Source organism: Felis catus, chromosome E1 (genome assembly GCF_018350175.1).
Source record: "Felis catus isolate Fca126 chromosome E1, F.catus_Fca126_mat1.0, whole genome shotgun sequence".
Taxonomy (NCBI): domain Eukaryota; kingdom Metazoa; phylum Chordata; class Mammalia; order Carnivora; family Felidae; genus Felis; species Felis catus.
In genome coordinates, this window is record NC_058381.1 from 3,100,038 (window position 1) to 3,120,203 (window position 20,166).

General features: G+C 49.5%; 2 protein-coding genes and 1 long non-coding RNA gene across 22 annotated transcripts; 1 reads left to right on the top strand and 2 right to left on the bottom strand.

Annotated features, from left to right (window-relative positions):
• Positions 1-2,566: 2,566 nt before the first annotated feature.
• Positions 2,567-9,012, bottom strand: KRBA2 (KRAB-A domain containing 2). 20 transcript variants are annotated; one of them, XM_045044272.1, is made up of 4 exons: positions 8,798-9,011; positions 8,076-8,164; positions 6,261-7,063; positions 2,567-4,730 (listed from the first exon to the last, which is right to left on the bottom strand). In XM_045044272.1, exons 3-4 carry the CDS (start codon positions 6,292-6,294, stop codon positions 3,475-3,477), a joined length of 1,290 nt encoding a protein of 429 aa, XP_044900207.1. In that variant the 5' UTR covers positions 6,295-7,063; positions 8,076-8,164; positions 8,798-9,011; the 3' UTR covers positions 2,567-3,474. The 20 variants fall into 20 exon arrangements, with proteins under 20 accessions (XP_044900207.1, XP_044900210.1, XP_006939838.1 ...); XM_045044275.1 differs by having other exon boundaries at positions 6,261-6,458; positions 8,076-8,178; XM_006939776.5 differs by having other exon boundaries at positions 8,076-8,178.
• Positions 9,013-10,106: 1,094 nt separating this feature from the next.
• Positions 10,107-16,339, bottom strand: RPL26 (ribosomal protein L26). The gene is made up of 4 exons (XM_006939783.3): positions 16,201-16,339; positions 15,091-15,263; positions 13,833-13,973; positions 10,107-10,282 (listed from the first exon to the last, which is right to left on the bottom strand). Exons 2-4 carry the CDS (start codon positions 15,256-15,258, stop codon positions 10,154-10,156), a joined length of 438 nt encoding a protein of 145 aa, XP_006939845.1. The 5' UTR covers positions 15,259-15,263; positions 16,201-16,339; the 3' UTR covers positions 10,107-10,153.
• On the top strand, positions 16,307-18,306 carry LOC109494174. The gene is made up of 2 exons (XR_002148806.2): positions 16,307-16,435; positions 17,547-18,306. It is a non-coding gene; the product is annotated as an uncharacterized LOC109494174 (long non-coding RNA).
• The last annotated feature ends 1,860 nt before the right edge of the window (positions 18,307-20,166 follow it).

A 20,166-nucleotide genomic window follows, 5' to 3' on the forward strand; every position in this document is an offset into this window, starting at 1 on the left:
CACAGGGACTTTGTAAGGCTTCCGAGACTTAAGAAATTGTTGCTACGTCTCCTAAAAATTACCTCTGAAATCGACAGTCCTTCTGTCCCCCTCACCCCTCCCAAAAAGGTTGCAGTCATACCTCCCAGTACTTTTGAATGTGACCTTATTTCCAAATAAGGAGGCAGAAGATGGAGTTAAAAGGACATCACTAGGGTGGGCCCTCATCCTACACAACAGGGTCCTCGTAGGACGGGGGCTCTTGGACACGGAGGGAGACAGACACATACAAATGCGAAGGCACAGAGAGAATGTCATCTGCAAGTCAAGGAACACGCGAGTCTACCAGAAGCTAGGAGAGACGCGAAGTCTCCCTCACGGCCCCGGGAAGGAACCAAACCTGCTGGCACCTCGATCTTGGGACTTCTGGCTTCCAGAACTGTGACACGATAATTTCTGTTGTTGAAGCACTGCCCTGCCCCCGTTTGTTAGGGCAGCCCCAGGAGACGAATACAGCTGCTTTGACAATAACGGAGCAATTACTGGATCTCCTTACCAGTCAGGTTAAATATGGAAGCACCAGGCACTTCTCCCTTCTCCCGTGTGCACAATGGAAAAAGTAAAAACCCTCAAATAACTGGAGTCTGTTTCACCTAAACAGACAGCCCAGGGGCGCCTGGGTGGCTCAGTCGGTTGAGTGTCTTGACTCTTGATTTCGGCTCAGGTCGTGATCTCACGGTTGTGGGATCGAACCCCGGATCGAATCCCCCTGCCTGAGATTCTCTCTGCCTGTCCCCCGTGGCACTTTCTCGCTCAAAATAAACATTAAGCTGACAGCCCGGATCTGATTCCAAGCCACGGGGTCTCCCATCACACCACAGCCACACGAAGGCACGGCATTAAGGCAGAACTACCCGCTGATCTTTCTTCCGTGGTTAGCCTTTGCTCGCTTTCTATTGGCTGCTCTTTTCACTAATAATTTCTAAGTACGCTTTTAAGAATGAATGCCTTACGTGTTTTAAGTGTTGCAAATTTTTTCTCCCGATGTCATTTATCTCTTCATGTTTCAAATGGCATTATTTTCCACAGCCATTTGAACTGTTCATTAGGGCAAGTAGGTTAACTTTCTTTTATGGCGTTTGAAGTTCATGCGTTGCTCGCAAAGGCTTTCCCCATCCCGAGATCACAAAAACCCTCCGTTTTCCCCTCCCCCATATTTTTATAGTTTTGTGTTTTGCTGAAGAATCAGGCTTCACATTTCCCTGATGGATAGCTAATTGATCCAGCACCATTAACTGAATAATAGAACTCCTCCCCACAGATGTGGAATGTCGCTTTTGTCACAAATTCTTTTTTTCCTTTTTTTTTTTTTTTGCATGTTAAATTTTTTTTCAACGTTCATTTATTTTTGAGAGAGAGCCAGTGTGACGCTGGCTTGAACCCACGAACCGCGTTGAACCGTGAGATCACGACCTGAGCCAAAGTCAGAGGCTCAACCAATGGAGCCACCCAGGTGCCCCATCACAAATTCTTAAAGACACAGAGGTCGGTTTCCGGCCTGGATTCATTTTCTGACTTCACGGGCCAGTCTTTAGCAATGGGCCGGAAATGCACGTGCACGTATTCTGGGGCGCCCTCCCCCACCACCCCAGGAAGACAGCGATGCGTGGCTCACCTCACCTCTCACCCACACGAGTTGACCATGTGGCTCCTGGCTTGCGGGCAACTAGGAGGTAGTCGGTCAGTATGGGGGAGGGGCGGTAACATTAGAAAGCTCGGCCTCCCAGACCCCCCTGGCCAGGCCGAGTGACAAAGGGGCAACGGAGAGTGAGGTCCTGGCCAAAGACAGAGCAAGATCCCCCTCCCACCAAACAAGCTGCAAAATGGTATCACCTCCTTTCTAGGGATAATGTGACCTCCCTGGATACCCATCGCGGCAATGTTTAACCAGCAAAGGAACGGAGGAGGTCTCCGGCTTTCATGTGAGGGGTGGGATCTGCTGGGGGCAGGGACAACTCCCACTTCGGTGTTCAGAGAAAGCCCCTTCACGCACATTGTCTCACGGGCTCTCACAAGCACCCAGTGTCACTAGGCGGGCAGCGTCTCCCCTCCTGCAGGCGGGGGTCGGTGCCGCCCCTCATGGAGGAACCTGGCACTAGGGGGTGAGCAGAATGGGCTTCGTTCGGATGGCTCCAGGACATGCAGGAAGGGTGCCCGGGAGAATGACGACCTCAGGCCCCTCCTTCCCAGTACCCGTCTCTGCAGAATCTCCTGTTCCCACAACAAATCCTTACCGAACACCTCTGATGGGCTAGGGATTCGTCTGGGCCTTGGGAATACAGCAGAACACAGATCCAGGGGATCATCGTTCTCTTCGGCCAGGCTGGCGATCCCTAGTCTGAACCGTGACCCAGACTGGCCTTTGCTCCACGGGTGGAGCCGTGACCTCCGGCCAACGTCTGCACTTTGCTCCGGTCTCCGGTTGCTTCCCTGGCTACTGGTCACTTCCTAGAACGCACTGACCTGCTCCAGACAGACACGCTTTTCTATTCTTGAGGCATAGACCACTGGCAGATTCAGACCCAAATCCCAGCCATGCCTTAATTCTGACCTTTTAAAATAGGTTTCAGGCAGGTCACAGTTGCCTGCGCATGCCATTGTGACAGCAGGGGTGGCACATACAGTTCTTCTGGAAGCAGGAAATAGAGCTCAGATGCCGAGGTGGCCGCTCTCCTCTTTTCTCACTACACCTCTTCCTCCGATGCCCCCACCTTTCGGGATGTTGTCTGAGGAGGGGGGCTTGGCAGAAGGAATACGTACTAGATGTACGTAGGGCACCACACTTAAGACCCCATCGGTTCATGTTCTGCAGGCAGAAATACTCTTCTACTGGCTGTAGTTGGTAGAACTGTGTCCCAAGAAAGGTATGTCCAAGTCCAAACCCCCAACACCCGTGAATTGGACCTCACTTGGAAAAAGGGTCTTTGCAGATACAATTAAGGTGAGGATGTCGAGAGGAGATCATCCCTGATAGGGGAGGACCTTAAATCCAATGGCATGGGGTTCGGATGCCGTGGTGTCCTTTTAAGAGACAGAAAAGGAGATCGCAGAGAGACAGAGGGGGAAAGGCCAGGCGAAGCTCCACGTGAAGATGAGGCAGAGACTCGAGGAAGCCAAGAAACGCAGAGGACTGCCAGCGGCCACCAGGGAGAGGAGAAAGGCACGGGACGGATTCTCTCCGAGCTTCCAGAAGCAACAAGCCCTGCCGACACCTTGATCTTGAACTTCTGGCCTCCAGAGCTGCCAAAGGGTATATTCCTGTTAAGCCGCTAAGTTTGTGGTCATTTGTTACGGACCCGGCCCGCTTCTCCCCTCGCTGCAAGCACTGCCGTGGACAACGTGAGTGACTGTGGGGAGCGCGGCCTTCATGTTCCTTTCCCCGGGGAATCCTGCGACAGTTCTCAGATGGCTGGACAGCACCCAGCAGGCGCCCGTTCACCAGCAGAAGAGGCCTGGGGCCCCCTGTGAGGTGCTGGGCTCTGTAGGTTCCGGAGGCGTGGGATCGATGTCCTCATCCATATCAGATCTGTCTGCTCCCATCTCAGTCCTTTCTTCCTGCCTGATCCAAAGGCTGCTTTCTAGCTGTTTTTCTGCAATTTCCAGCTCTTCCTCTGTCTGTAAGACGGCCACGGTTTCGCGGGGTAAGTGTGAGGAGTACAGGCCGAGTTTGGCCTTACAGCCAAACATCGCTTCGTATGGACTTTGCTGCAAGGAAACGTCGAACACCTGATTCCTCGCCAGCTGCACAAATCGCAGGCCTTCGGCCCAGCGGCGTGACCGGTGACTCTGCATCCAGGCACGTATCATGTTCTTGACGTCACGGCTCGCTCGCTCCAGGGAGCCCTGGCCTTGGCCAGGGCGGTGCTGACCACAGACCATCTTCAGCTCCGGCCATACCTCATTGAGCTCATTAACAACCTGGTTTGTGAACTCCACGCCGCTGTCAGATTCTAACACGCCAGGGGTACCGAGAATTGTGAAAATATCCAACAGGACACTGACCACCTCGTGGGCCTGTTTAGCTCTTAACGGTCGTAAGACGATAAACTTGGTCAAGTGGTCCTGGTAATACAAAATAAACTTGAACTCACCATCGGCATTTGACTGCATGTCAAGTACTTCAACTTGGCATCTGGAGTCGATGTCCTTAAAAGGCATGGGCTTGGGCGCAAGACCTCTCTTGGGCACTGGGTTCTTCTGGTGGCACTGTTTACAGAGTGTCAGATACAAGACAATGACTTCTTTGGTGACATTCCCGTATTTTCCTTGTAGCTCCTTGAGCATCCGTGTCCGCCCACCGTGTCCAATATTGAGATGTGTGTCGTGAAGAATGTCAAACAACTCTTCCTTATGTACGTAATACCGTATTCGATCACGTTCCCTGTGAGCAGCCTCTATTAGCTTCTCCGTGCCTTGCACGGAGATCACGTCATATTTTGCTGCGCGGCGGTAGTCACGTGATGACTTCTTCCCCTTTTCCTTGGCTTCTTTGACTTCTTTTATTGTTTGAAAGTACTTTTCTTTGGAAAATACCTTGCTGTTGTAACTTTTGCTTTCTACTAACTTTGTCACACTTGTAAGAAACTTTTTTCTCATGTTACTTATCTCCATTTCCGTTTCACTTGTGCTGGAAACACCAGGGGAGTCATTTCCAGCTTTCTGGGGCATCATGGAGAGCTGTAAGAAGGATCCTAGGAAAGGGAGAAAGAAACAGAGTTCGATTCACTGATATTCCATCTGGAAGACTTTCCTTCCAGAGTTCTGCATTCTTCCATCTGATATTTGAAGACGACTACATAGAAGAAAGATAACACGATAATAGTACAAAGCAGTAACAGAAAAAGGCAACTAAAAAGCCAAGCAAGGGGCGCCTGGGTGGCGCAGTCGGTTAAGCGTCCGACTTCAGCCAGGTCACGATCTCGCGGTCCGTGAGTTCGAGCCCCGCGTCGGGCTCTGGGCTGATGGCTCAGAGCCTGGAGCCTGTTTCCGATTCTGTGTCTCCTTCTCTCTCTGCCCCTCCCCCGTTCATGCTCTGTCTCTCTCTGTCCCCAAAATAAATAAAAAAAAGTTTAAAAAAAAAATTTTTTTTTAAAAAATAAAAAGCCAAGCAAGGGGTGCCTGGGTGGCTCAGTCGGTTAAGCGTCTGACTCTTGATTTCGGCTCAGGCCACGAACTCACAGTAGCGGGATCGAGCCCCACACTGGGCTCTGTGTTGCGCATGGAGACTGCCTGAGAGTCTCTGTCTCTCAAAATTAAAAAAAAAATTAAAAAGCCAACGAAGACCATCCAAAACCAGAGCATGTCAAAAGAATTTTACATCAGTAAGATATATACGCAAATATGGAGTAATTTTAGATTTCAGGCAAACAGAACAAATGAAACTGTTAGCTCATACGGGGAAACCTGATTAACTGGCCTTCATTAATTGAACAGGAGACAGGATAAATGGAAATGCTTAAGGGCAGTGGACTAATACCTTCCTTCGGTAGCTTTTTTTGTTTGTTTTTAAAAAACTTTTTATGTTTATTTATTTTTGAGAGAGAGAGAGACAGAGTGCAAGCAGGGGATCAGCAGAGAAAGAGGGAGACACAGAATTCAAAGCAGGCCCCAGGCCCTGAGCTGTCAGCACAGAGCCCGACGCAGGGCTTGAACCCATGAATCATGAGATCATGACCTGACCTGAAGTTGGACACTTAACCAACTAAGCCACCCAGGTGCCCCTCCCTCAGTAATTTTAAAAATAATATAAACAGGAGGGGCGCCTGGGTGGCTCAGTCAGTTGAGCATCCGACTTCGGCTCAGGTCACGATCTCACAGTTTGTGGGTTCGAGTCCCGCATCAGGCTGTGTGCTGACAGCTCAGAGCCTGGAGCCTGCTCCAGATCCTGTGTCTCCGTCTCTCTCTGACCCTCCACGGCTTGCATTCTGTCCCTCTCTGTCTCTCAAAAATAAATAAATGTTAAAAAAAACATTTTTTTTTAAATAATATAAACAGGAGAACATTGCTAGGCTATCACACGATAACAGCAAACTTTGAACTTGAAGTTCACGGCAGAGAGGGCTCTTCAGCCTTTCCGCAATCAGCATAATCAATTTCTTGTGGCCCAAGAGCCTGTCCTTGCTTTAGGAGAATCGAGGAGAAGGTGGTAAGAGATTTTACGACGATGGTTTTCCCCTGTTGACCATACACAGGATTAGTGAATGAAGAGTTTGAGTCCTTACCCCGAGGGACCACATTCTCATGACTGTCCAGCATTGTGTCCCTGCACCCTTCAGCAGTCCTTCCAGAGGCTTCCAAACACCTCTAGTCTTCGGTCATACCCGCCAAAGGTCGCTACCTCTTGAGACAAGGCCAGCTGCAGCCACAGGGACCATTCCTGGCAGCCACATCGGGACTGGGGAAGGGAGAGCGGAGGGTACCTGGAATGAAGCCACGCCACCATAAATGACTTGGCATGTGAGTCATGTGAATATTATATGGAAGATCCCGGAAATAAAGACAAGGTCTCCTATCCAACCACGTGAGTCCCGCTTCGTGGGTAAGAAAAAAAAATTCTGTCCTCCTGGGAGGTCTGTAGGCCTGGGCTGTTTTGACATTGCCTGAGCTGAGAGCCACATATTTCCAGAAAAAAAAAAAAAACAGTGAGTCGAAATGAACCTGGGTCCTCCCAAGGCTGGGAGACACTTTCGGGTACAGGCTTGATGGCTCTGAATTGAGGCAGCAGGGTGTTTCCAGAAATGGAAATATTATACGTTATGTACAGATTTGTCAGGAGAGTATCATGCCAAAAAGAGATACCCCAAACCGAGTCCACAGTCCACCAAGGTCGGAGAATTCCTCAGGGACAGAACTTGATACTCAGGTGTCTAAACCCAGATTCCTTAGCACAACTCCAGATGGTGGGATGGTGATGTGGCCGGGGGAAGAATTCATATGATGGTAACAGGAATCCCAACAGTCAGAGGAAAACAAGATCCCCAGGATCCCAGCCATCAAATGCAGAGCTGAGGGATAGGGCAGAATCCTGAAAAGCAGAGAAAGATGAAAAGGGTTCAGAGCTCTGAGCAAGGGTCATAGCTGAGCCGAGGTCCTGAAGGTTCTCCACTAAAAAGGCTTCAAACTCCCTCACTCAACATCACTGGTTGACCGTGGAACATTCCTGATTCTAAGACATTACTGACGACAAAACCACTGCCTTACTGATGGCCTTCTTTTGAGCGGAAAAACAGAGAAGCTTTATTAAATGAACACATCCAAATTAAAACATGTGGAAGACACACATTTTAGTAGTGAAGAAACAGAACGTTTGCAAGTGCTGTTTGAGTCTGAACTCAAGATCCTCAGTGTGTGATGATGTTCTAAAGGCTCTGAGACGTTCTGCAGTAAAACAAAGTTTGCTTCATCTACCAGTCTCATTTAATCCTGGACATGGCGCTTTGTTTCTGAAGGAGTATCTGTTGTCATCTCACAGCCTTAGTGGTCCTTAGAACAGACCTGAAAACCGCAAGATATTCAACGGGATCCAGTAAAGTGCCTTCCAGACTCCTCACTGGAACCAGCGTCTCTCCGAAATTGAGTGGCTGCACTGGCAGCTGTAGGAGGCCCTTCAGGGGACTGCAAAGGAAGGAAGGGCCTCATTTCCAGCTTGTAAAAGAAAGAAGACAGGCTGGAAACAATTTATAATCAAAAGATGCAAAATCTCAGTCTTTAATATGAGATACGGTCCTTACACTATAGCAGGAAATTCTGAGGCACAGCCCAAAAACCACATTTGGCTAACAGACCTACTTTGGTTAGTCTACCTAGTGTACTTTTTTTTTTTTTTTAATTAGAACGATTTACCTATACTTAGAGATTGGGGGATTTCACAGAAGCATCTTGACTGATGTGCTTGGAAAACGGGAAGATCTGGATACGCTGGGAACTTTGCTGCTTGGCAGCAACTGGCTGGAGTGGAGACAGCAGCTCCCGTTAAACAGTCTGCACGCTCCTGTTTCTCAGGGTCCCTAAGCCACCTGCTACCTTGTTCAGCTTACCTGCCCATCCCTGCGGCTATCTGGGTTTTCAACACCTGTTCCACAGCAGCATGAAAGGACTGTGTTCAGCTTCCCGGTGCGATCTGTACCTGTTGGGGGGAAACTGATAAATGACCTTTGGTTAGAGAAAACTGGAAACACCTCCCTTCCTCACCCACCTGTGAGTCTTTGCTTTGGCGCCCCAGATCTGGAACGTCCTTTCACTGATCTTCCGGGTCATCCCCAGCTCAAATCGGCCTGCTTCCCGATGCATTCGGCAACTCCAGCTGATGGCCACGCCCCCCTCCCTGGGGGCGGGGCACTCAGCGGAGCCCTTCGCTTTGTATTTGTAGCGACTGGTTCAGGTATACGCAACCTAGCAGGCAGGAGCTGGGCCACCCACCTAGCTGTTTTCGCTCGGAGGGCCAAGGAATACAAAGCCGAGACAAAAGATGCTCAAAGGACGTTTGCAAACACTTCCCGTCCGGGTGCAGCGGCGAGGCCGTGCAGAGGGAGGGCCAAGGGTGGCGGCGTGGGAATTCAATTTAGGACTCTACCACTCGCTGTGTGTCTGCCTCCGGCAGTTACTGAGGTTTCAGTGTCCTCCACCGTCACAGCGGAGGTACCAGTTTCCGGATGAAGACTCGGCGGTAACGGCGGATAAAACGCTAAGCCCAGTGTCCCCGCACCTTCCAACACGGACACTCCACCTCCTCCTGGGACCTGGTTCGGGGACCACCTACCCCTGCGCGGCCTTCCTCCCCGCACTCCCGCGGGCTCCGCCCCTCCCGGGCCCGGCCGCGGACCCGCCCCGCCAACCCCGCGAGGCCAGAGGGGAGGACGGGACGCCCGGGCGGTGAGGGGTATTTGCCTGGGGCCGCGGCGTCGGGGACCGCCCACCCCGCGTCCAGCCGCGGTCTCGCCTCCCGCCCGCGCGTGCCCAGTAGGTCCCTCAAGCCGCTCGCCCCGGAAGCTGCTCCGCGCCGGCCGGAAGCCCCGCCCTTGACGCCGCGGGCCGGCCGGCACCCTTTCCACGCTCGGGAAGGGGTTTCGTGAGGGTCCTGCCCCACCTGTTGTTGGGAGGTGGCGGGGACTAGGGATACGCGAGGCCGGCGTGCGCGTGACCTTGGCAGAACAAGCCACGGAGCCCGGTCCCCCGCCGCAAAACCGGTTATTTTCCCACGTTGTTGCAAAGCCTGCAACTCTCGAAGTCAACCTGCAGTCAGCATTGAGTCCGGCAGCTTAATCTAAAATGAGGGCAGAGGCGTCCGTGTCTGCAGTGCCTCCACCTACTAACGTGGTCGCGAGAACCTGCGTTTCATTCAGATGGACGGCGCTTACTTCTAACTGCAGCCCGAAGATTTGTTTCGTTAAACTCTGATATAATGGCCCCCTTCCGTGCGGCACCAGTGCATTAAAACAGGTTGGTAAAGGGGGCCCGCGGGCAGGCCAGGGATCCTGCAGCTTCTCACTGTAGGGGAACAGCCTGGGGCAGGGGACTGGACGCTGCTGGGAAAGCCTAGCAGCTCCTGTCCTCCTGACAAGACTTTCAACCCAATGGCAATCTAACTTTCAGGAAAAAAAATTAAAAAATAGGCTACTACAACATAGACGTGCACATAGCATAACAGGAGACAGGTTCAAGAGGCAGGATCCCACATAGCTTCCTATCTAGGCCTTCTCAATGAGCCATGATGTCCCCCAAATACTGCCTGCTGTAAAAATGAAGAGGGGCCCCAGGCTGGCTCAGTCCATGCAGAGTGACTATCTCAGGGCTGTGAGTTCCAGCCACATGCTGGGCACGGAGCCAACTCCAGGAAAGAAAAGAAAAGAAAAAAATCACTACCTTAGCAGTCCTGATTTCAGAATATTGTTAAATCCCAGTTGTTAAAAGAACTGATGCTCACATGAAAAAACCCAAACAGTAAATGAAGCCACGAGATAGGGGCGGCCTGCCTCCAGATGGCAAATGCCACCTAACTTCCCTGAAAATGGGTCCCCTGTGAAGTAGGTAGTATCTCCAGGCACCACACAGAAATTGAAGGCCCATCATTTTATCATTTTAACAGTTTTTATTTAAAGTTGAATATAAGAGTACTTTATTCCTGCATCTTCTCAATTGTTTCTTCCTTATATTTGCCCTTTTCCTTTCCTACTTGGCGAGATTTGGCTTTGCGTTCAAGGATCTTTTTGCGGTCTTTGTCCAGTTTTAGTCTAGTGATAACCACCTGCAGAAAAACAGAAACATTTCTAAGCTTTAAACAGTTACTAGTTTCACAAGCTAACCATATGTATTTTTGTTTCTATTATAACCTCAGAATCATAAAGTTGGAAACGTAGCCCCTATTCACGCTTCAGCCCACAAAATCATCGTACAGACCTTGTTTCAACAGATCTAATTGTTAAAGACCTCCAGGTTACGATAAATTTTAGTTTTATGAAGGAAGGTGAGGGAAAGGGGTAAAGGGCACTGAACCAGGTTTGCAAACACAGCACAATGACCGAAAAGAGAATCTCTGCCATCAGAGAGCTTGTATTTTAGTATGGCGAGAGAGAAAACAAATTAAGTGAATGTATATCAGACTCTGACATAGAGAAAAACCGGGCAACGTGGGGAGGCGAAGGAATGCTGGCAAACAGGCTAAGTCACAGGGTGGTCAAACAAGGCCTTACTGGTAAGGCTCCATTCAAACAGACACTTGAAAACTTGAACACATTACGGTGAGAGAAGTCAGAGATCTGTACTGTATGGCTCACGAACACGTGGAATTGTAAAATCAGAATACAATGGTGGTCACCAAGGGATAGGAGACAGGATAGATGTTAAGGGTACAAAGTTACAAACAGTAACCCCCTGGAGATACAATGTACAGCACAGTGATCTCTACACAATACTGTATCATAATCACCAAACTTGCTAAGAGACTAGAACTTAGTTACTCCAATTACTAAAAAGGATAGCTATGCAGGGGCGCCTGGGTGGCGCAGTCGGTTAAGTGTCCGGCTTCAGCCAGGTCACGATCTCACACTCCGTGAGTTCGAGCCCCGCGTCGGGCTCTGGGCTGATGGCTCAGAGCCTGGAGCCTGTTTCCGATTCTGTGTCTCCCTCTCTCTCTGCCCCTCCCCCGTTCATGCTCTGTCTCTCTCTGTCCCAAAAATAAATAAACGTTGAAAAAAAAAAAAAATTTTATAAAAAAAGGATAGCTATGCACCACACAGAGGTGCTCGTTATTGCTACGGTGGCAATCATATTATATATAAAGCTATCAAACTAATGGCTCATACACCTTGAATTGACACATTCTGTCAAGTATATTTTATTTTTTTAACGCTTATTCATTTTTGAGAGGGCACGTGCGAGCAGTGGAAAGGCAGAGAGGGAGCGAGAGAAGACCAAATGGGCTCTGAGCTGCCAGCTCAAACTCCCGAACCATGAGATCATGACCTGAGTTGAAATCAACAACTGGATGCTTAACCAACTGTGCCATCCAGACACCCAATAGATTCCAATAATAATAAAAAAAAAGATAAACACCTGGAAAAACAGGGGGTAAAGTGAAGAGCGATTCTGGTGAAAGTACAGCAAGTCCAAAGGTCCAAAGGCAGAACTTAAAAGGTTTATACGTACATGTTTCTCAACTTAAGTGTGTCTTAAGAATCAACCGGAGAGCTTGTGAAAACAGATTAATGGTGTTGCCCCAGTAGACCTGGAACAGAATCTGGAACTCTGATCAGGCGGCCAGGTGATGCTGCTCACAGCAGACATGTTGTGAGCAGTTCGGCTATACGAGCAAGGAGGCCAGCAGACTAGATCACGAAGAGTGGACGTCTACAAGCGGCTGCTGAGGGGATCGAGTAAGGTCTTAAAAGGCCACTCTGGGGCACCTGAGTGCATCCGACTCTTGACTTAGGCTTGGGTCACGATCTCATGGTTTGTGAGTTCTAGCCCCACACCGGGTTCTGCACGGACGGTGGGGAGCCTGCTGGGGATTCTCTCTCCCTCAAAATAAACAAACAAACTTCTATAAAAATAGAAACAAAAAGGCCACTCTGATGGGAACAGACAGGATTCTGGATAGAACAGACAGTAGCTGACAGGGGGGTATAAAATAATAAATGACATTTTTGTCCTGAGCAGTTGGGAGGATAGAGCTGCCCTACACGGCGATGGCGGCAAACTGTGAACCAAGTCAGAAGTTTGAACACATTAGGTCTGAGGTCATCTATCAGAAATCCAAGCTGAAATGCAAAGTAGGCCACTGGACGCCGAGGTCTGGGTTGGAGTCACCTGCCTTTGTATGTGTGACGTCCCCAGGCGGAACTCAAGACAGGAAGGTGGATCACTGCGCCACAGCGAGGAAGTGGGTATGTCCTCAGCTGTGCTACCTTGAAAAGACCAAGATTTCCTCACCTGGAATCCAGGTCTGCCTGCCTGCCTGCCTGCCAGGGTAGGCAGCAGCAAATACACGTGGCAAAGAACCCAACTCTTTCCCAAAGTTTAACAGTCCGGGTAGTCCTAGCGATCCTGTTCACCAGGAGGCAACCCAAAGTGTTTCTGAAAGAAACCCAGAGGTTTCTTTCCAGATGCACATATGACTGGCGAAGGTCAGAAAACGAGAAAGTCCTTGCTCTTGAGAGAACATGCGAGGATGTGTCAAGACGCTTGTAATCCACTGGGGGTATTGAAGAGGGGTAAAGAAAATGCGGGAAGATATTTATAGTGAATTCCAGGTGAAAGATATGTAGGAATTTTACCACACCAGTCTTTCAACTTTCCTGTGGTTTGAGAAAGAGATTTACGGTGGCAACATAAAATGTTTCAAAACAAAAAACACAAAACTGGGGAGCCATCAGTAGCTCAGTCAGTTCTAAGTGGCCGACTCTTGATTTCAGCTCAGGTCCTATCTCTGTGAGTTCGAGCCCCACGTCAGGCTCTTTGCTGCCAGTGCAGAGCCTGCTTGGAATTCTTTTTCCCTCTCTCTGCCCCTCCCTGGCTTGCTCTCTCTTAAAATAGAGATCAATCAGAGACTGCTGGATCAGAGAATTCACATCCAAGTTCCAGACAGGCACCTGTTATGGGTTATTACCAGACAGGATTTTCTATCCTGGCTCAGACACGATCACCATCCAGGAGATCTTAGCTTCTGTGCTCCAGTTTTCTTCCCCATTTGTAAATGTATGAAATCTCTGCAAGGCTGTAAACTTGCCATACTGACTCCACTTTAATATGTAAAAACAAATAGGGGATCAGCTCCATTTAATCTAAAAATTACCCTATTTCCTAGCAGCGCCTGGATGGCTCAATCAGTTAAGCATCTGACTCTTGATTTCTGCTCAGGTCACCATCTTACCGTTTGTGAGTTCGAGCCCCACACTGGGCTCTGCGGGGACAGTGCAGAGACTGCTTGGGATTCTCTGCCTCCCTCTCTCTCTGCCCCTCCCCTGCTCACTCTGTCTCAAAATAAACATTAAAAAATAAAAAAAAATAACCCATTTCTTGATTTTAAATTTTGTTGTCAGACTGATCAGTTTACTAATTGCTACTGACCAAAAGGTACATTAAATATACAAAATGACTGTTAAAAACAACTTGATCTCATAAAAATTTTTAGACCGGTTTCCAGGACTCCATTCAAATATGGTATTTGCCCTAAGACTGGTTTCTAGAACCTCTAAAATCAGGAGTCTATTTCTATGGGATTGCTCTGCAAACAAGCAGTCCCACCTGCCAACACTTGCTGTAATTTCCTTCTCTCACGCATTCTCAGAAACACCCACCTTGCTGGGGTGGATGCCCACGTGGACAGTTGTGCCATTGGCCTTCTCTCGCTGCACTCGTTCAATGTAGATGACGTATTTCTTCCTGTAAACCTGGACTACTTTGCCAATCTGCTGACCTTTGTAGTGTCCTCGCACAACCTAAATACAAATTCACGAATGACAGAAATATTAAGAAAGTCAACCTTGCAAATCAGGAAAACTAAATCACATAAATGTCATTTACTCTCTCAGATCTGTAAGACCCTTCAGTTTTGAAAGATGTTAACAGTTACTGGAAACATGGGAGTAATTCTCTCTGGCTTTAATTAGCCTGCAAATAAACCCTGCCCCCATATACGCCTTGTGATGGACAGTTCGCCCATCAACTGATGGTCTGCAGTGGTGGGCTTGGTAGGTTAAAAACGAGTCCACTTAGGCTTTTTGTAGCTGGGTGACCACAAGGAACTTTACTCCATCTCAGAGGAAGCGAGAGGCCACAAGATTTAATTCACAACCCAATAAAGTGTCCCACCCGGTCACAGAGTAGGCAGCAGCAAATACATGGGAAAAAACCCAATTCTTCCCCAAAGTTTAACAGCGTCCTACCCGGTAGCCCTAAGATCCTGTTCGCCAGGAAGCAACCCAAAATGCTTCTGAAAGAAACCAGAGCTTTCTTTCCAGAAGCACATTTTCTCGCATGAAGACGATCACAAAAACAGAGAAGACCTCCCAAATCTAGTGGCAATTCTAGCACCAGCCCAGTAGCAACCAGGGGCTGTTCGCAACCTGCACCACTACTTGGGAACTGGCTTCATCTTTAAATGGGTATTAACCTCATCAAATAGTACCGGGGACAGACGAGTTGCTTTAGAGACGGTCTAAAATCCTGCAATCGACAGCGGCATGTTCCAGCTAAATAACGTTCACAGAAACGTTCGCTTAAATAGATTTGGCAAGATATTCACCTGTAAATGTGAAACCACCAGAGAAGACTACGGTTCAGTTACAGCTTCTGTATCTGGACCCTCGACAGCCTCTTCAACCACCAAACGCACCAAGAAAAAGAGAACCGCGGGGTAACACTCTGGTTCCGAACCACCTTTCCGCTTTCTGATACTTGGGGCAATTGCTGTTTTTTTTCCTGTTTGGGTTCTTAGTGCCCTTGTGCAATCCCGCTCTGGGGAGCACGGTCTCAAGTGCATCTTTCTCAGCAGATGATCCCTCTTCTATGCCAGGTGTGGGGGTATCTGCCAAGACACCCGGGCACAGCACATACCTGTACTTCGTCGTCCTTCCGGATGGGCATGGATCGAACGTTGTACTTCTGTCGTAGCTCTTTGGAAAGAGGGGAGGACATAATCTTCCTGCGAATGTGCGAAGGTGCATTGAAATGCCTTTTACGGTTCTTGCTCCGATCGGAGGTCACAAACGGATTGAACTTCATGTTGGCTAAAGAGAGAGTGAAAAGAGGCGTAAACCCTTAAATGCTCAAAACCTCATTCAGCGTCCCAACAAGTGACATTCCAACAATTTCATCTTGAAGGTTCAGAAGCCCACACTGTCGTGCTTTCTATATTCGTTTATGGGACAAAGAGTTGGTTTTTTTTTTTTTAAACGTTTACTCATTTTTGCAAGACAGCGCAAGCCGGGGAGAGGGAGACACAGGATCCCAAGCAGGCTCCAGGCTTTGAGCTGTCAGCACAGAGCCCCACGCGGGGATCAAACCCACTAGCCGTGAGATCATGACCTGAGCCCAAGTAGCTTAGCCTACTGAGTCACCCAGGCGCCCCCGACAAACTATTTTCCATTCGTAACAGGCTTGTTTTAGTTCTTAAACTTTTATTTTAGTTCACAGCCTCCAAGCACCTGAAATATCGGGTAAGGAACTTAAAACAGGACTTGTATCTCTGATAAAGGCAAAGCGGTCCGACAACTCAATTACAACACTACGCTTTACAAAGACCAACCAAAGCCAATATCCTACGGACTCGGACGTGAACACATTTAGCTCCGTTCTCCCCAAACCTGGGAAACGCTGCCCATCTCGGGTCCAAGAAAACCTTCTAATGAGCGCGGCCTGCAAGTTCCCTGGCTTTGCCAAAGTTATTTCGAGGCTCTTCTTTATGGAACGACACTGAATAGACTTGAACCATCTGCGCAGAACCCCTCCTCTCCGGGCTCCGATTCCGAGTTCCCAAACCCCTCTCCTCCCTTCCCGAGTCGGCCGCCCCTGGAATTAAGAGGAAGACAGGCTGGGGACCATCCTAGCCCTTCTCCCTCGGCGCTACTCGTTCACCGGGAGAGTATCGGGCCCCTAGGGCCAAAAGACAGCACACCCGCGAACGGATGCATACGGATTACTCGCGCTCGGCCAGCGAAAACTCACCCGCTGCAGCTCCAGCGATGGCCGCAAAAGGGAAGAGAGCTACACGCTACTTCCGGTTCTGTAAGTTTACGAGAGATCTCGCGAGACCGATCGTCTCTTGGCGCGAGAGAGGCGCTGGGTTTGAACGAGAAGAGGAAACTGGGAAAGAGATTGGTGACTAGTGTCCCCCAGCGGCTAGGAGGGGAACTGCTAGGACCTGCAAAACTGCCCTCTCCAGGGCCTGGTGTCTCCCGGGGTAGGTTTGGGTTCTACAGCGGCGTTCTCTGGGAAGGCTAGTTCCTGGGTGGGGGGCGGGGATTGCTCAGGGTGTGACTGTCCCCGTGAGTGGTGAGGGAGCGGGCGGCCCATTAGCCAGGTGGCCACCGGCGACCTCGGTTCCGTGGACACCGCCAAGGCTTCCCGGGCCCGTGGCGCCGGCGTGCCTAGTGCGCCGGTCCTTTAATGGGCTCCATCCGGCGTGTGCTGCCCGCGCAGTGGGGAGCTCCGACCCGCCACGGACCTTGCAAGGGCTGGGACCCGCGATCCGTCCCCGCCCAGCGCAAAGAGATTGAACCTGAGTTTCTAACGAGCTCGAAGGTGATGCCACGGGGTGCCGGTCCACACTTGCAAGGAGGCCTTTGCAAGCGGAGCGCTGTGCCCCTTTCTGAATTGTACTGCATGCTGTCTTTCGGTTCAGGGTCTGATGGAGGCAGGGCGAGAGGGTGCCCTCCCCAGCAAACGGATTCTGGGGCAGGCTGCAGTTGGGGTGTGTGTGTGTGTGTGTGTGTGTGTGAGCTCCCGCAGGGTGCCCTGCCGTCGCGTACTCAGTAGGGGATCGGTTTCTGTTGAATGAGTAATGCATTGTCATTGAATGAATGATGCAACGTCCAGAAGACATGCATTTCATAATAATTCCTGAGACATAGTGAGCTTGCGTGAGCTTGCGGAGCACTGGAAATGCTCTTCTCCTTTTCACGTTAACTCCTTTCATCCACCAAATAGCCTTGTGAGGCTGGTACAGTATTATTGTTCCCATTGTACAGATGGGGGGCCATTGAGCCACAGAGAAGTGGGAGGAGCTTGTACGCCTTTTGTAGAACCCATAGGTTATGGTGGGACCCGTGTAGGTGCTCCCCAGTCCCTTCCCTATATGGTCCCAATTTCTAGGACTCCATTTGGTCGAGTCAAAGAGCAAGAAACCGTGTCCTTGAGGGGCCAGGGTAGAATCAGTAAAGAACCTGTGTTTTCGTGATTTAAGAAAAGTTGTGCTTGAAATATGCTGTAAGGTAAACAGCCCCAGATTTTTCTAACTGAAAGATTCAGATAGAGTATCTCTACTACAATTCTTTTTTTTTTTTTTTTTTAAGTAAACTCTGCATCCAACCTGGAGCTTGAACCCATGACCACAGATCAAGGGGCACATGCCCTACCAACTAAGCCATCCAGGAGCCCCCACAATTCTTTTCAACAAATGTTTATGGAGCATCTTTTGCAAGCCATCCCTAAAAGGGACACTGGAGCTACAGAATGAAATTAGTCAAACCTTCTGCCTGCAGGAAGCTCACTGTCTCAGAGGAGAGAGAAACAGCGAAACCCCGCAATCACGGGACCCCAGGAAAAGTGCTGGTTGAGCCAGCCACCCTTTGTGTGCTCCGGGAATAGGACAGAGCTCTGGGGTCAGGGAAGACTTCTGGGGTGAGATCACCCTTGGCTGAGTTTTGGAGAATGTTAAAATTAGCTCCACGAAGCAGTGGGAATAGCTGGAGGGGAGGCTTGGAGGTCTGAAGCAGCATGATGTACTGTCTCCAGGAGCCAGGTCCTGGTGGCTGTAGTGAAGACACCTTCAGAGAAAAGCCCATGGGGCTCCGGGGCTGAGCTGAATTTGATTTGGTGGCTCAAAGTTACAGCCGAAGCCTTCCTACTTTGCCTTCCTTTCTGATCTTCACGGACTCACCTTAACTCTCTCTCCTTGTTCTTAGGAGTTTCCTTAACCCCCTCTTCTTAAGGTCTCGCCTAACCTCTTCCTCTCTTCCCACAAAGGCCTCTTCTGTTTCCTCTTCCTCCCCATCACTCACTGCTGACACCCTTCCCTCCAAGGCCTCCTCACCACCACCCTCCCTCCGCCGCCGTGCACAACACTGACTCATGGAGATTAAACCTTGAGGCCACCATTTGGACAGCATAACCACTTTATACGGCGTGAAGAATGCCAGGGTACAAATTGTGTGCACAGATGCAAATTACTGGTAGCCTGGTTGAGAGTCTGTTTATCCGCATAAATGTCTTGGCTCCTCCCTGTACGAGAGTCCGGGCACCTCGCCTGGCTGCCTGCCCCCCACCTTCCTTGCGTGCCTCTAACTTGATTTGAAAAAGTTCCTTTAAAAAAGTTTTTTTAATATATTTTTTTAAGATTTTGTTTTTATTTATTTTTATTTTTTAATTTTATTTTTTAAAATTCACATCCAAATTAGTTAGCATATAGTGTTTAATATTTATTTTTGAGAGAGAGAGAGAGAGAGAGAGAGAGAGAGGGAGAATGAGCGGGGGAGGGGCATAGAGCAAGAGAGACACAGAATCCAAAGCAGGTTCCAGGTTCTGAGCTGTCAACACAGAGCCTGATGCGGGGCTCGAACTCACACACCGTGAGACCATGCCCTGAGCTGAAGTTGGACGCTCAACTGACTGAGCCACCCAGACACCCTGAAAAAGTTCCTTTTAAACTGACTCTTTTGGGTCCTTTTGAAACCAGTCTTTGTGAAGTCCTAAGTCAAACCAGCTATCCAGACTCCACACCTAAGTCCCTTGGACTAAAACATTTTTAGTCCTGGGGCGCCTGGGTGGCGCAGTCGGTTAAGCGTCCGACTTCAGCCAGGTCACGATCTCTCGGTCCGTGAGTTTGAGCCCCGCGTCGGGCTCTGGGCTGATGGCTCAGAGCCTGGAGCCTGTTTCTGATTCTGTGTCTCCCTCTCTCTCTGCCCCTCCCCCGTTCATGCTCTGTCTCTCTCTGTCCCAAAAATAAATAAAAAAAAAAGTTGAAAAAAAAAATACAACATTTTTAGTCCTTAGACACCTAACCATCCCATTTATCCCTTCCTTCCTTCCTTCCTTCCTTCCTTCCTTCCTTCCTTCCTTCCTTCCTTCTTTCCTTCCTTCTTGATTGCCTGCCTTCACTTATACATTCTTCAAATATTTCTCTAACTCTTACTCTTTACCAACTCCTATGCCAGGCACTGAGATACAAAGATCAGTAAGACTGGGCACCTGGGTGGCTCAATCGTTAAGCATCTGATTTAGGCTCAAGTCATGATCTCACAGTTTGTGAGTTCAAGTCCCACATCAGGTGAGCCTCAATTCTTTCTCTCTCTCTCTTTCTCTCTCTCTCTCTCTCTCTCTCTCCCTCTCCAACTGCCCCCTGCTCAATTGTGAGCTCTCTCTCTCTCAAAAGGAAAAAAAATCAGTAAGATCTAGCCTCCCCTCAAGGAGCATACCGTCTAGAAGGAAGAAATGGTGAAATGGCCATGTCTACAAACAGGCATAATAAAGTGTGCCGGGAAAGGTAATGGGGTGCAGTCGATTCTAACTGAGGTTGGGCTCAGGGAAGTCTTCACAGATAACCCTTGGATTATTTCTGGAAAGCTAGGTAGGAGTTCTCCCGGGAGACAAGGGTGGGGAAGTATCTTCCAGGCAGAGGGAACCACCCAAGCAAAGCCCAGAGCCTTGCGCCCAACACCATTTTTTGGAACTGCCAATAGTGTGTTGAGAATTAGTTGTGGTGTTCATTTGCACCAGATAGAAGGAGGATGAGGGAGAGTGTGGGGATGGGGCAAGGTTATTTGGGGCCAAAAGAGGACGTCTGGGCTGATAAGGAAGTCAGAGAGAGAAGCGAGGTGAGCCACAGGGCTGTCTGAGTCATTGCAGGCTTTGCCGAAGGTAGAGGTCATGGGAGGGGGTCTCAGGAGTGCAGAGGTGCTATGTGCCCAGGCTCCT